Source organism: Ictalurus furcatus, chromosome 1 (assembly GCF_023375685.1).
Source record: "Ictalurus furcatus strain D&B chromosome 1, Billie_1.0, whole genome shotgun sequence".
NCBI classification, from domain to species: Eukaryota; Metazoa; Chordata; class Actinopteri; order Siluriformes; family Ictaluridae; genus Ictalurus; species Ictalurus furcatus.
Genome location: NC_071255.1, coordinates 27,820,500 through 27,837,369, shown reverse-complemented (window position 1 = coordinate 27,837,369; position 16,870 = coordinate 27,820,500). Strand labels below are relative to the sequence as shown.

The window sequence follows — 16,870 nt, the reverse complement described above, 5'->3', positions numbered from 1 at the left end:
CAAAAAAACAAGCATTCAACCTGTCAATTTTTTCAACTTTTTGCATTATCGTGTAAACACTGTGCTGAAGCCTAAAGACAGTTTTTAGATGAGAATTTCCAGTCTGACAGAAAACTCACTGAATAAATGGTAACAGTTTACATTACGTTTCCCTTAACTAACATTACTTATTGCCTTACTTAGCATGAACAAACCATGAATCTCAGCATTAATAAAGTAACTAAGTATTAATGTATTATTATTATTTAAAAAAAATATTAAACCAAATATTCAACACCTGCTGTAACCAATGTTTATCTCACCAACCTACAATGAAGTCCACAAAGAGCAACAACCTTAATTAACATGCAGTTGTGGGTATTAACTTGTGAAATTCTGAACTGAGACTGAAAACTACAGTTCATGAAGTTATCAGAAGTGAATAATAAGCTGTAATGTAATTGCTGCTAATTTATGGCGGATTTATTTTTAGCCATGGATTAAATAAACATTAGCAATACAGGTGTATTTAGTGAACATTTCAACATACTTTAATTAGGCCTAAGCCTGTTTCAACCACAGTTTCGCTGGGGAACATTTGATTGGTGATTCAACAGAAATGTATTCACAGCCCATGTATTTCTGCCCAGTCATGCAACTTTAGCTGGCCCCGTCATCATTAGCTAACATTGTTCAGAAGCACATAATAACAACCTTGGACATTTCCCATTAGGACCTCATAATTATGACCTCATTTAAATGTGTAAATACAGTTCTAACTATTTAAAGCAGATATTGTTGTTGAGTATATGCTTGGTAGACTTGCAGCAGATTTATTCAAAGGGAAATGCTGTTAATAGACTCTTAGACTTATTATCTAAAAGCTTTTTTTTGCCCTCTGTAATTAATTACTTTTGATGATTAGCATATTTCAGATTGTAAACTAGAAAAGATGTTATGTCTGTTGATCATCACTTTGTCGATGAATTAAGATGCTATTAGGTGAGCAGACATCTATTTAAGATAAGATTTAGTATTATTTTTGGTTGGACTCATTTCATTAGAATAGCAATTAGGACAGTGCTGGCACTCAATAACATGACCTGCAGTACAAAGATGTAGGACACTGACTTAAATAGATGGATATGTTTCCTGATATGCCTTGTCATACCATGATAACAACTAAAGTACCTTCCAGTAATATATAAGCTCATGAATACAATATTTGCAGTCAGATATTGTGCATGAAAAAAACACAGTCTCAATGTCTTTAAGTCCACCACCTACTGAAGTTTGGATCGATGAGAAAATGTGGCCCAGCCATGCTTTTAACTGTCTTTATTTACTGTAACTTTATGATCAGTTTAGAAGGAATGAGGGAGAGGATGCCACTTATCACTTCAATACACATGATGAATGATAAATAAGCACTTGTGCAAGCACAGCCAGCTTTTAATGATAGTTTTAATGCTGCGTTTGTGGGAAAAACCGCCAACATCGTCTGCTCCTCTTTAATTTAAACTAACAATGCCATTGTCCAAAACAATAGCACCTGATCAGGAAGCACTCAGGCAGACGCTGCAATCTGATAAGTGTCGCTGTAGAGTGCTTTCGGTCATACATGTGAGTCCAGGCAACACAAGAGACACATTTAAGGCCATGCTGCTGAAACCAGGAATGCTGACAGCTGGAGGCTGAGGATGGGGCAGTCCACTAATCGTGACCTGCCACGGATCCTCCTTCAGCTCCCGTCTCCTAAAAGCACTCCAAGCCTGGACTGGCAAAGTGAGTCAGCGGAAAAAGGGGCATTGGTACTGATGTCAAAGCAATTGTACACATAATCTTCCAGTCACTCCCTTTAGCTGAGGCAGAAACACAACTGTTATAACCTGCTTACTATTCCCTACAGCAGGAGCACCACATAGCACTATTATAGGAAAATAAAATTGTGATCAAAGCCAACAATTTCATACGCTTACACAGGTTTGGTCTACAACAGTAGTCGCATTCACAGTGTTAGCCAAATCCACGCAAGTATTGACCTGTATCAAACCTAAGGACAATAAAGTAATTGAGCCATCTATAGACTGAATATATGTGTCTATCGAAATGATAAATTTGTGAGACGTCAGAAGAGATGTTGCTATCTCAGCATGCTGTCTTCCTCATGGAGCATTCAGCGATTGAAAGAGTGTACTGGATAATGTCCAGTGTATTTTTAGATACCACTACAAAAAAATGGTGCACTACATAGTGAATAGGGCATGAGTTATTTTGATGCTGTTTGTTGTCACAGTGTTTCCCATATGTCATTATATAAGAACTGAAGCTTTGACTTTAATCACATATTTCCTTCAATATGTTTATTGACAAATAGATTGTGTACATATGGCACTGTGTATGGAAATTGTGTTGGCATTTAGATATAACACAATGTTGGTGACAGGTTACTTTACTTTTCTCATTTGCAGGCAACTATTTCAAAGAGGATGGATCCAGAGATGCCTTAATATGTGGATTTGCAAGTGATGCTGGGTAAGTGAAATACATTTTATTTGCTATTGGATAAGTGGTCACCTGGAGCCTCTTTAAAAGCTATAAGGCTTAGTCTTAAGATTAAAAAAAAGAAAGAAAAAAAAGGGCTAATTAGTGATTGACCTATTGGATCTGCTCCAATTATTATTATTATTTATTTATTTATTTATTTATTTATTTATTTTATTTTATTTTATTTATTTTTTCCCCAAAATGAACTGCATTTTAGAGGGCCTAAACATACCAGGAAACTCATGAAACTTTGCAGATGCGTCAGAACCGGTGAAAATTGACATCTGATTGGGGTTCCAGAATCGAGTGTGGCAAAATGGCTCGATAGCACCACCTACAAAATTTCAACAATATGCGGTTCGCACTACATTTCACCTACATGTACAAAATTAAGTATACACGTGTAACATGCCAATATGTACAAAAAAGTCTCTTGAACCCATGCCCTAAACTCAACAGGAAGTCAGCCATTTTCATTTTTTTCTTCAATTATTGCTCTGTTTTTGCCATTTCCAGGCCTCGTACTTTAACAAACTCCTCCTAGAGATTTCATAGGATCGAGATCATATTTGGTCAGTCTAATCCAAAGGCCTTGGCATTGTGAAATTTTGAATCTTTTGAGTTTTCATTGAAGGGCGTGTCTGACAAAGTTTGATATGAAACTAATCACATTTTTGAGGCCTAAACATGCTCGAATTCAGACATACAATGTTCAGTCTCCACCAAACTTCACATGTTTGATAAGAGTCCTGGCCTGAAAAGTCTACATGCCAATATTCAGTTATAGTCATAGAGCCACCTACTGCCAACAGGAAATGACATGTTTTACATCGTGATACACTCCTAACAACATATAAGTGCAAAAAAGTGCTAAAAAGAAAATGGAATAGTATTTCCCTGGTAGAGCAGCCCCAACATACACCAGGGTTCGAGGGCCTGTTCATTGCTGCTTGCAGCTTTAATTTCATGTTAAAACTCTATCTCACATTTTTTAGATCTATAAAAAATATGTAAGATGATGATGGGATGAATCAAAGGTGAGTCTGTGGAGTAATTGGGTTGGTTATTGTACAGCAGTTGGGCTTTCCAGTGGTCTAAGGCAATAGATTGAGTTCCTGTCAGAGTGTGACTAAAGCAAACAGGACTAGGCGGCTTTGAATGCCTGAATCAGCACAAGCGTGTGTGTATGCATGAGTCAGTGGCCTTGAAAAGCTCTCCTCAGTACCAGATGGAACATGCAAGCCGCCAGCCACTAAAATAAAGCTTCTAAAAGTTGTGCTTTCAAGAGGAGTACTTTGAGTTTGGTTGTTTTTTTAATATTCATGATAGACGGTACCATGATAGACTGTAATTTAAAGTGAACTGACTATGTCAAACTGTTTTACTGATGCTGAAAGTTATAGCTGTCACCACCCATTATTTATTGAAAGCTCTGGATCTTTTTTAAAATGGTAAACCCGTTTTATTAACATAGACAAATTTGTAGGGTAATGCCAATCTATATGTCACTTTAAGTATGTATTAAAAGTAACCTTTTAATAATTTTTTTATTCAACCAGAACAACACATCTTACATGTCTGCTAGCTGAACTTCAGTCCCTGGATACATTGAAGTTTATTAATAATATTGCATGTAGTTGGCTAATGTCAGTAATATTTAATGCCAATATTATTTGATGTTTAATGGGATACATTGTAAAACCAGTGGATACAGTAATCCTGTGCTGTACATCTACTTTTAATTACTCTGATGAACCATATATAGAACATCTACAGCTAAAAGTTCATTTTTCTTCCAGTTCATCATACTGAGGCTTCAAGCTTGTTCTTTTCTGTCAGAGTGTAAATAGTACATAGATATAGGCTGCATCCGAATATCCCTATTACCCTACTATACAGTAGGCGAAAAGCAGTACACCAGTAGGCGAGAAATTCCTGGATGACCCGCTGCTTCTGCTGACATTCTGAATTATACAAGCAATGGACACTGCGCTAACCCATAAGGCAACAGGACTGGCACGAAAGAGCTGTAAGAATCAAAAAACGGCGGAAGGCAGTGTGTCGGCTCGCTTTAAGTTGTACGTCACATGACAATGTCAACATGGTGGATGTAGTAGGTCCGGATTGTATTCATGCTACACACATATACTGATCAGTACGTTCTGTATCAACAGCCAAGCAGTAGGTACTGAATTGACTGCAGTAGGTACCGTCACAGTATGTGGTTTCATGCAGCCATCGATTGGCCAATTTCGCCTATGTTGTATCCATCCTATGTTCATCCTGGATGATGATTGGCTGTCTGATAGAACCTTAAAAAAACAAGTTTATCTGTTTATCTGTTAACCAAAAAAAAACCCTTTATTCACCCAACAGGAGAATAATGTGACATGTGGCAATGTTTATGTTGTGAACTCATTTTTGATCAAAATATGCCTACAGTGCTAATAGTCTTGTGTGATCTCAGAGCATAAATATCCAGCTGCTCTTTTCAGACATAATACATTCGTTGTAATATAGAAGTTATTTTAAGCAACATCATCTTTAAGGCTAAAGCTCTATAGTATCAATACATTAATTCCAGTCTACTGCCCTGCACTCTGAAAATCATTACCACAAGGCTGACAGTTTTCCTCTGCCATATCCATTATGTTTAGGTGACTATAACCCATATGATGCTACCCTGGGCTTCAAAATGTCTGCTACAGCTCGTTCAGATGTCTGTTATTGACCATTAGGAACATTAGGAACATTAGGACTTGTCTGCTTTATGTGGGATTAAAAAAAATGAGAATAAAAAAGAGAAGATATGACGGAAAAAGTTTATTTAAGATAAAATTAGAGAAAAATATATCTCTTAAGGAGATGAGCACTACATTTGGAGTGCTGGTACTGTAGTTAGAGGGTAAAGTACAGTGACATTGAAGTAATTTGTTTACTTCAATGTCCACCTCATGTCCATGCCCAAAATATTTTTGTTTTGGCTTTGCTGTAACCTACTGGCAGAATAACACATTAATCAGAGTTTTAGGTTCTCATGGAGAATCTATTCCCTGGCATAAACCTGACCATTTCAGAAATGCTAGCAATTGCAAGCATTAAATGCTATAGATGGATAGATAGATAGATAGATAGATAGATAGACAGACAGACAGATAGACAGACAGACAGACAGAATGCATCCACTTACACCTTAAGGAATCCACTTACACCTTACACTTATTACTAATAGCTTTTATTGCCCAGAAGGTTAGACCAATTAATGACATGCATTGACCTTGTCTTAGCTTCCAAAAAGCACCATAGCACAACGATAATCACAAGATGGACAGGCAAATATGACTTTGAACTCTCGAATGGCTAAGATTGTTTTAATGCTACTGTGGGATTTAGTAGTAATGCTGAACTATAATGCACTGGGAACTTCACTGTACTCAGCAGCAACAAAACAAAGGCCTTTAAAATGTCACAATTCAATCATAATTTCAAATCATCTCAGCATTACTTTTTCTTTTTCTTTTTTCTTTTATACCTCCACTTTGTACCTTTTGACCACACTACTCTTAGCTATACATTAGAAGCTATATAGGCATACAAAAGTCCTACTGCAGACGAGGAAGACTTTTTCCTTTGGACAGCTGACATTTACAAATCAAGCAAGTGCATGTAATTGCCATCAGAGAGTTCAAATAAATAAATTAAATAAAACAATAGTGAAGAGCGAACGGGAATATTGATGGCTTAGAAGGAATCATCATCTCTCTGAGGCTTCTAGGGTTTCATGCTAAGTATCTCTGCTCCTCTGGATTTTAAGTGCTGTTCGATGAGATGTAGACAGTAATTGCTGTACATGCTTTTTATTACTGAGGTTCAAAATGATGGCCTCCTACGGGTTTTGGCCCAGTTGCAAATTGTTAAAACAGTATCTTAAAAGCAGCTACTAATCGATAATGTGATATTTAAAATTCCAAAGCATTTTCCTCTGTAGCAATGGCACTAGGAATTGAACACAGAAAATACACTACATTCTCCTTGTGTTTTTGGGTTGTAGCCATGATGGTCTTATATCGTTGTAAATTATAAAGAGGCCTGTAACATCTACCCAAAACAAAGGATGTAACTGTTTGTCTTGTCCAATGATAAGAACATTGACTTAGACTTGTGTACAGCAGAGAGTCATGGATGCTCTTTTGTGGAAAGCTTTTGTTTTTTAAGCAATATGCTGGTTAGAAATCTTGGCAGTGGTGGAAAAAGTGTATGTACCAAATAATGTAACAAATTTAAAAAGCAGAATATAAAAAGCCTGCAAATAAATGCACATTAGATTTATTCACCTTCAGTATATCCTGGTCAGGGTCACAGGGATACAGAGCCTGTGCTGGGAACACTATAGGCATGAGGTGGGAATACACCCTGCCTGGGATGCTGGTCCATTTATAAAACGCTGTTCTCTCATGCTGACTAATAAAATACATTTCCTCAGTACACCAAATATATCTGTTAAAATTGATCCATCTATTTAAGCGCAATGCAGAAGTAATTACATGGTGTTAAGGCATGTTCATTAAAGCAAGACGGACTATATATAAACCATGATTAGGTTGTATTTTGAAACCTCTGAACATAACACTAGTGATCATTATAGGTCACCCAAGTGAACAGATCAAGGTTTTGGGTTTAAGCCAGAACAAGTTCGACTCTAAATAGCTCAGCAGAACCCGGCTAGCTTCTTTCCATCTCAGACCAAATGTTTGTTCATTAATTAAAGTATTCATTGTTAGCTAATGCTTTAGCAGCTATTCCAATTTTTTGACACGTTGATGATTATTGTTAAAAAGATTATTTTAGTTCTACAGTTAATAACTTTGGTAAAAATTCCTCAGATATTGCTTGATTGTGCATGATTTGTGTGAAGGAAGGCACATAATGTTGTCACCTTGTCAGTGTGGACAGAAATCTACACTCAGCATAGGGGCAGAATCACTAGGTTTTGAAGCCTGCTTGGCATCCCCGTCCTCCCCTTGCTTTTTTCCCCCCTTGTCTCTATTGTTTCAGTATGGACAGGGGTGTTGCATGCACTGCCAATGTTCCCTTTCTCTGACCCAACACTCATGCCATGAGTCCAGCCCCTGCTCTCCCTGTTATACGTGGCCTTTCGCCAACTATGGGACCTCATCAGTGGCTGGTCCACAGTTTTGGGGAAGGGAAAGCTTGCTGTCAAATACCTATTGTAGCTCATCATTGTATTGTGAGGCTAAAAAAAAAGAGCAGATTCTCTCTTGTTTTTCTTCTTCTTTGTTCCAACTGGTAAAACGCAATAAACCAACCAAATGCAATATGAACCCTGTTACCATTTTAAGTTACCATTTTGGTCCATGCTAATTATAATTTAGCTCCTGCCAATCATTTTGATCAGTGTGGTCATTTAATTCAACCCCAGGCATTCTAAGATTGTGACTGTTGTTCACTGGAAGTAACCTGTATTACAGTTTGGCATAGCCTTCTAACATAACACACATTGAAAAAGGACAGCTGTATAGGAACAAGGCGACTGTGCTTTACGTGCACAAGGATTGAACACCAATTCCCAGAGTCCCTCACCCTGGCCTTGTCTTCGCCTCTTTCTCATTCCCTGGACCCCAGCAGTACAGAGGTACTCACAAGCTCCTAAAATAGCTTATGTTAGAATGGCTTGTGCTTCAGTGATATGATCCCAGCTGCTATTGTGCTGAGTGAGAGGACTTTCTTTGACAAATTCTCCAAGTAACTCCATGCTAAGGTTCACATCAACCTTCAATCACAACAGCATTAGACTGCCACTCTGTATTTCAGAAGATCATTGATTGGGATAACGATTTGTTGGGTGTGTTAGCAATGCCCCTACAGTTGATGCTGGTTGTTTGCCAGGCGCTGGCAGGATCTAATTGCACACACAAAGGGATCTGCACGTATATTAAGTTTTCACTGCATATCACAATATTTTTCAATATTAACAGTAACCCTCAAGCACAATTCATTTCCTAGAAGAAGATGGGAAAAAACAAAGTCTTATAATTAGGTTGTTCCAGCATCATTCTAAAGGTTAGACTACGATACTGCAAATAGTTCTAATCAGTGGAACATTGCTTTGATAGCACATGTTTGCATCGCTGATTGTTCGAGATGTATCTGAGGGTGCTGTCGGTACAGCAGGGTACAAAGCCTCCGTTCAAGACGAAGTCAAGTGGGGCCCATCCATTAGCACCTCCTCCATGGCAAGGTGTCTGAGAGCGATAGAGTCCATCATCCCACACCCTCACACTCATAGTGGCCTGGCACTAGACATTGCCATCCTGAGGAAAGCAAAGCTGCTAGGAGATAGAATAGGGGCAGTGCCATGGTCTGCTGGCGCCACTGGCCTCTCAACTCACCCATGCTGACAGTCCATCACCTCATCTGGTGGCCCCATGACAGCTTGAGGTGTAAGAGGTGCTTCACCTTTGCTCTTCAGGTTAGGGAATTCTAGAAACATGTGGCACTGGAGGCAAAAAGTTGATGGCATGTTTATAATTATAATAAACTTTATTACACAATGAAGTCCCATGCACTGAAGTCCTGAAGAATAGGAATGTAAGTGAATACTAAGGCATTATTTGGCATGAACAGATAATATGTTCCAAGCAGATACAAATACAGATGCAAAAATGAAGCAGGCCAGTTGGTTTTATTTGTTTGTTTGTTTTTCTGTCTATTGCCAGTGGTTTGCTCCAGTAGTTTGACCTGAACACTAAGCTCTGAAATAAAAACTTATTACTACCATATTTTCATACAAATTGGCCCTAAATTCAGAAAATAAATTCATGAAATGAATCTGCTTTTATTTATAGAGTCACACTCCATATATCCCATGCAGATCACATGCTGTGCACAGGGCAGCATAGCTCTGCTGGGGTCTCCAAAAATAATCTTTTAATTTAAAAATAATAACTTGGATTTTTCATCATTCTTAAATGAACGTTCTCTTATCCTTTTAAAAAGAAAATCTAACTGGGAAATCATATGGACCCTGTTTTGTCTAGCAGCATCACTGTGTCTCAGCTTCATAGTAGATTCTTATAACGTGTTGAGCAAACTTTTTTGATCTTTCTAGAATGTAACAAACCCAAAACCTGAAGTAAATCTGAATCTATTTCTGTCAACTATAAACAGTAGTTCCCTGGTTTGGGAAGGACATTGTTGTTTTGAAAGATAGTTAGCTAGCTTACTCATTAGAATGCTTGCCAGAAAGCTACACATGGCATCTGGTTGAGATCAGGATGTTCAGGAAATAAATAAAGTTATGTTCTGTAATTTGGTACTTGTTATTATAATTTGGGAATGAAAAAAATAGCCCTGGATTTTTTTTTAGTGTTCTCCAGTGTTTCCAGGGGCATAGTGGAGGGTTCAAAAAGTCTGGTTTAGGCCACACCCACTTCTCATCTCCAGTTCAAATTTGAATACAGATACAGATATTTGGAGCACTAAACAGATACATATACATATATTAGAATTGTGTTACACCCCTAGTGTGAACTGAACCTGAGAATTTTCACTCGACAATTGCTGCTTTCTTTTCCACAGGAAATGTCCAGATGGTTTTGACTGTCTGAAGACAGGACGTAATCCGAACTATGGCTACACCAGCTTTGACACCTTTGGCTGGGCGTTTCTCTCCCTCTTCAGGCTCATGACACAGGACTTCTGGGAAAACTTATACCATCAGGTCTGCATCTTCCCAGTCTGTGTAATAGACTAGATTAATTCCTGTGATTCCATTTGATGTGATATTTCATGGAGATAATCCATCTCATAAAACTGCTAATCTGAATTTTGACTAACTCGATTTGCTCAGACTCTACGGTCTGCGGGAAAGACCTACATGGTGTTCTTTGTGGTGGTGATCTTCCTGGGCTCCTTCTACCTGGTGAATCTGATCCTGGCAGTTGTAGCTATGGCCTATGAAGAGCAGAACCAAGCTACCCTCGCTGAGGCGATACAGAAAGAGAAAGAGTTTCAGCTCGCCATGGAACAGCTAAAAAAAGAACAGCATGTATGTGTGCACTTTGCATTGAGATTTTTAATGGTAAACTTAATTGAGGTTAATTGTAAAATTCCAGAAGAAATTAGAACTTTTTTGTGTGTGGTGTTAATTCATAAATCCAACACTCACAGCTGGCATCCTGAATAGTTATATTATATGAATAATTATGATGTGTAAAGAAAATTCTTTGATTTTCTTGCCTTTATGTTTATATGCCTCAGTCTTCTCAGCTTGACAATTCACCTCTCTTATCCCACCATGCCTTACAGGCAGCTCACAAATCTCAGGAGACTGAGTCAGTGTTGGCTCCTGACCTGTCTCCCTTGGCTCCTCATGAAGATAGAGAGCACAAGAACAGGAAGAAAAGCCTGAGGCCACTTTCAGAGGAGATGGAGAACGATGGTGATGAAAAGTCACCAAAGCAAGATACTTTAGATGGAACAAAGGTAGATTGGTCTCCTGGATAATGCTGATAACATGTTTGAAATATGAAACAAATGGTGAAACCAAAAACAAAGCAAGATTCTTGAAAATTCACAACAATTCTCTGACTGAAGTTATATGAAACGATAAAGGTTAACATTAAAATTAGAGGCTGGGTTAGAGGTGCTCATAGCTGTTATTACTTTGATTAAATTCAACCACATGCCTTCCACTTTTCAAAATAACACAAATTTCTCATGAGAGAAATTGCCATTTCAGAAATGTTAATTATACTTACAATCAAGAACAGTGACTGAAAAACACTGTTGCATAGTGTAACTCATAGCGGCAACTTTCTCTTAGAAATAAATCACTTGCAATTTAGCAGATGCAGGTAACAGCACGTTTCAGATCAGTCTGTTCTTTGTTTTCAGCATTCACATGCTTTGGTGGTGCGAACTTTGTCCTCGTGGACCAAAAGGGAAAGCCAGGGCAGTATCTTTAACTTCCGGCTGCGGAACAAAGAATCTGAAGCAGATGCTGACGATGAAATTAGCAATCATGGTGATCCGGAGAGTCGTCCTGGATCTCTTGTTCTGCCCTGGCAAAGGAGACGGATTAGTTCACATAGCACGAGCAGTCATGGCTCTCAGGTCTTCTACCCGAGCCTCAATATCAATGGAAAGCTGTTTGTTGCTATAGATCAGAACGGCATCTCGAGTCCAGGACCGCTGACCCCTCTGCCATTACCCCCATGCACCATGAAGAAGGTCAAAGAAGAAAGTGTAAGTACCTCTGTCATTTTAATGGAAAGTGTACATCTACGTCTAAGTGATGTACTCTTACTCATATGCATTACGTGTGGTGGCCTAGGAAAACCCTTCACATGGTATATTTTCCTCTTTTACATGTATCTCAATCACTGGTTACCCCTAAAAGTGAAAAGGGACAAAATTGCATTCACAGCTTCTATTCCACTTCCACTGAAACACAATGATTATCTAAAAGCAACTGTTATTTATTCATTTCATTGTCATTTAATGTAATGTAATCAATAAGATGTAAACATTATAATAATTTTTATGTTAAACACCTTATCACTTATCACACCTGATAACCAGTATATATCCACATCAGTCTTAGCCTCATCACTTGAAGTAAAAGTCGCTTACAGCATTTGAACTGCCCATACTAACATACATTTAGTCAGTTCTATTCTGTTGACTAATTTTCCCATGTATTTATTAGAACGTTTAAAACTCTGTCCTCTGAGTGTGTAAAAGCTCTCCTCTGTTTTTCCGAGGAGCATCACAGATATTTTATGTGATTACAAACTAAATGGATTAGCCTAATGTCTGTCTCTGTACAACACGTAGCTGTCTAAAAACCTGACTGAAGCATGACATTCACTCTATGAAGAAGTCACACTTAAACATATATGTTTTGGACATCTTTAGGCCCAGCAGAGCAAAATTTTTATCACTTCATTTCTTTTTTACCTGGCTCCTTACACAACATGAGTTTTGCAGATACACTATATTATCAAAAGTGTTTAGACACCTGACTATCACAGCCATATCTTCCCCAAACTGTTGCCACAAAGTTGGAAGCACACAATTGTATAGGATGTCTTTGTATGATGTAGCATTACAATCTCCCTTGCCTGGAACTAAGGGGTCTAAACATGTTCCAGCATGACAGTCACCCTGTGCACAAAGCAAGGTTTATAAAGACATGGTTTGTCAAGGTTGAAGTGGAAGCATTGAAGTGTCCTGCACAGAACCCTGACCTCAACCCCACTGAACACATTTGGGATGAACTGGAATGCTGACTACATCCTAGGCCTCCTCACCTGACATCAGTGCCTGACCTCACTAATGCTCTTGTTGTAAAGCCTTCCTTGAAGGAGGACTAAATCTGGTGCTTGTGATGGTCAGGTGTCCACAAAATTTTGGCCAAATAGCGTATCTTAGAAAATTCAAATGTAAATAAAGACATTTCCATGTCATTTTTGGTGATTTTTATATGATTAAAGTAAAGTAGATGTGTCAAAGTATGTCATAAGCAGAAAAATCAATTTTTTTCATCACTTTTGGCTGTTTCCCAAAATGTTTTGGCTGTTTCCCAGAATGTTTTGGCTGTTTCCCAGGATTTAGCCACAGTGACATCTGAAGGGTCTTTTTAGAGTTTTTGCCACCCATGAGAAAAGACTCTTTGTTGGTAACAGCCCTTTACATTCGAGCCAGTTTTTAATTTACAATCTCAAAATTTCCCACATGTGGTTCATATAAACTTCATTTAGCTCTTTAGGCTTGGGGAAATACAGTACATAGTTAAAAATGCATTCTACAATTTAAGAAGATATAAACTATGCATACATTTCCAGCACTGAAATCAGATTTGATATTTCCCTCTCTGATGTTCTAAACTATATTCCAAATTTCATTGATGGCAAAAAAAAAAAAAAAAACATTATTATTGAAGGACAATAGAGGCAAGACCTTAATGGTTTTGTTAATCAATTGGGATTTATTGACCTCCATTAAGAGCATTGGGAATCTGATACTACTGCAAATAAAAGTAGATAATTGATGAGACCTTTGTTGCTTTGATAATACTTTAACTGTTTATTTGTTTATCTGTTTATAAAGCTCCATTAGCAGCATTATGAAACTAATTCTACTACAAATAGATTTAGGTAACTGCTTCTGAGTAAATAAATAATATTTAAAATCATAATTGATGCGGCAGTTGATCTATTTTAAGAGCAAACACACCTGTATTCAGACACCAAATTCTGAACTCAAACTACAGTATAAATGAACGCATAGAGAGTATGGCAAGCTTTTCCAGAGAAACAAAAGCCTCTTTCTCCAAACCACCCTGCTTAATGCCCTCAGTGACACATAGCTTACTCATGCCCCTTTCAAAGTTTTCCTTGAAGAATTTATTGTGCAGTAACTCAAATAAGCACTATAAATGGCTTATTAGCAATTAACTGTGCATATGAATGAGTTAATGTAATACTGATAAATATTAAACAGTAATTCATTTGAGTAAACTACTATAGTAAACTTGGACAGTATTTTGAAAGAACTACAGGGTGTCCTAAAAGTCTTCATACAGAGGGACTATGTTGGCCAGCACCACGTCGGTTGTGCTTTCATCAGTGGGTGTTTGTGGACGTGTGCTTCTCGGTCAGTCCACAGAACTTCTAGTCTTTGGCAGCAAGTTTGGCAGCAGTGTCATGTATGATGTGCTTGCCATGTTTCCTGTTAAAGTCCATCGCAACCTCGTGACAGCTTCCTGATCCAGCCATGAGAATGATTTCAATATGTCAAAGTCATTCTTAAAGGCTATCTGGGAATATATATATATATATATATATATATATATATATATATATATATATATATATATAGTGCTTAAAAGTCTTAATTTCCCCTATGTATGGTGACTTTGTGGACACCCTGTAATATGCCAGACAGGCTTTTCTGTCAAGATGTGTGGTATTTTTTATAGTACTGACTTGAATAGGTTTTTTTTTTTTTTTTTATCAATATGCATTTGCATTGAGAAGCAGTGGTGTGAGGGATTTGAAGTTGCTCTTTCTGCAAAGTAAAAGTCTTGAATGCCTCACAGGTTAATCAGGAGCTCTCCAGAGACCTGACAACCTCATCCCTATCTGATAGAAATGAGCCGGGGGAGGGAGTGAGGAAACACTGTTGTCTTGGCGATGCAGCCATGGTAACATAGCAACAGTTGAATAGGAGTTGTGGAGTCTTGCCGCACACACATTGTCTTTCACACACACACAAACACACACACACAGGAGAAAGGACCACTTTTTTCTTCTCCAAAATAGCATGCGTGGGCGTTCTCATTGCCAGTGACAAAGTGACTTTGCGTCATACCTTTGATTACCTGGGGTCAAATAAATTTTAAATAATCAGAGTGTCCCTGCTTAAAACAAGGCCTAATATAATTGATAATGAAACTCTTATAATTAATCAAAGATACCCACAGTGTTATTGCATGGTTATTGTTAAAAAAGCTATTTACAGTACAGATTTCTTGTGCACTTCTGTTAACACACACACACTTTACAGAGTAAGTAGGAGCACTGTATCAGTAGGATGCCTCTCTAATTGACCAGAGGAGTTGTTTGTCATTTTCAGGTTTTTATTTCTTCCTCGATTAAATGGTGCTTGTCTTAAAGCAGAATAATTCATGAACTCATTATAGTTTCGCTGTATTGTGTGGTCCTTTTAAAACAAGCCAACTAAACTGGTCCAAGGTGTATGAAGGTGTCATTAAAATGCATATATGTGCAGTAATTTCGCAAACTGTGAATTATCAGGAATATCATAATTAGAATTGTCGGTTTTCCACAGCTAGAGCATGTACAGTAAAGTGGCACTGATAGACTTTTGTTGTTGTTGTTGTTGTTGTTTTAAACTCTGTCATACACATGACCATAGTCCCTTTTGCCTTCTATAGGGATCACACGAGCTGAGCAGTACGCTCCTCCCGCAGCTCTCCCTGGAGGGCCGAGACAGGGCACTAAGTGCTGCTAGCTACCTCACTGACGCCATGGAGGGTAAGATACGCCGAGTGGAAATTACTGCTTCTCAGAACTAGTCCACAGTCAAATTCCACAGCCATTTCAGAAACATAACTCTTAAATGCTTTATATGACACGTTCTGCATTGTCTAGCATCTCATATTTGAAAGTATTGTGTAGTTAAGATAATTACTTACTCAAGGCACAGTTTTATTTGTACATCACTGGACATGCTAGTGAATCCATGCTGATCTCACCTATTTTGGCACTGCAAGTGTTCATACTAAACGTCTTACCACTATAGATTTAAAATGTCAGCTCTGCCTTTTGGAGCGTGTGAGGACAGAAGGGCACCTCCATCTGCTCCCTCTTAAGGCGGTCCCCTGAGACCCCACTCTCTGTTGTTTTCAAGAGAGAGGTGTTATCCTCCATAAACCCGATTAATCATGAAACAGCCTGTTTGCTGCATCATCAGGACCTCACAAGAGCAGCACTGCTCTGCTGTTATACATTGAGAACTAACTTAAACTACCTCTCAGACCAACCAGGACTAAGTTATGGAGCTAGTGCAGAGAGTTAGTTTACTGCAGAAAGGTGAGAGTGCTCATTTAATCCATGAACATGTTTCCTTATGCTTGGCTCATAAAAATGTTCACACTCAATCAAAATGATCCTGCTTGTGCTCAAAACAGAATGTGCATACTCATGATTACAGTTCTAATACGTGCGTGCATGCTCACATTCATGCTAGTTACTGTTTTCTGCTGCAGAAATTGCAGAAAGTTGTAACCAATCAGAACGGATGAACTCTTCTTCATTATCTAGCATGTTGGCTAGGAATGTGGATAAAGAAACTAGTTTATTTAAACGATTAATTTTATTAAACTATCATTTTGGATATAAGCTTGAGGCATTGATCACTGTCTCCCACTCTGCTGGTGTAATACTTTTAGTTGTGCAAGCTTTAATTATGTTGCTTGTACCTGGGTTTATGCATTATGTAAAGCTCTTGCCTGCAATTTCACTACCATAAAGTTCTCCTGGGTATTTTGACATAATGAAGAACAACCTTCTAATACAATTAGAAGGCTAAATCAGTAATTGGCAAGTCTTTATCTGCTTATTGGTCTGTTTCATACCAAGCTGTATTAATCTGGGACTTAGCAACTATCAGCCGAAAGGAGTTATATAAATTATTAGCGAATATTTCAGACACTTTTCTGAAAATTTCTCACTGTTGCAAATCTTTTTTTTTTCTTTTCTGTACATACAAGACACTATTGAACGAACCAGAAACG

The 16,870-nt window shown here is 38.0% G+C and overlaps 1 protein-coding gene across 1 annotated transcript in view; it reads left to right on the top strand.

Annotated features, from left to right (window-relative positions):
• scn5lab (sodium channel, voltage gated, type V-like, alpha b) overlaps nt 1–16,870 on the top strand; it is a 127,346-nt gene that overhangs the window by 39,737 nt on the left and 70,739 nt on the right. The window contains exons 8-13 of the mRNA XM_053635277.1: nt 2,451–2,514; nt 10,126–10,267; nt 10,397–10,594; nt 10,855–11,031; nt 11,443–11,793; nt 15,509–15,608. Of these exons, the coding sequence (XP_053491252.1) occupies nt 2,451–2,514; nt 10,126–10,267; nt 10,397–10,594; nt 10,855–11,031; nt 11,443–11,793; nt 15,509–15,608 (1,032 nt within the window). The remainder of the gene's footprint in view (nt 1–2,450; nt 2,515–10,125; nt 10,268–10,396; nt 10,595–10,854; nt 11,032–11,442; nt 11,794–15,508; nt 15,609–16,870) is intronic.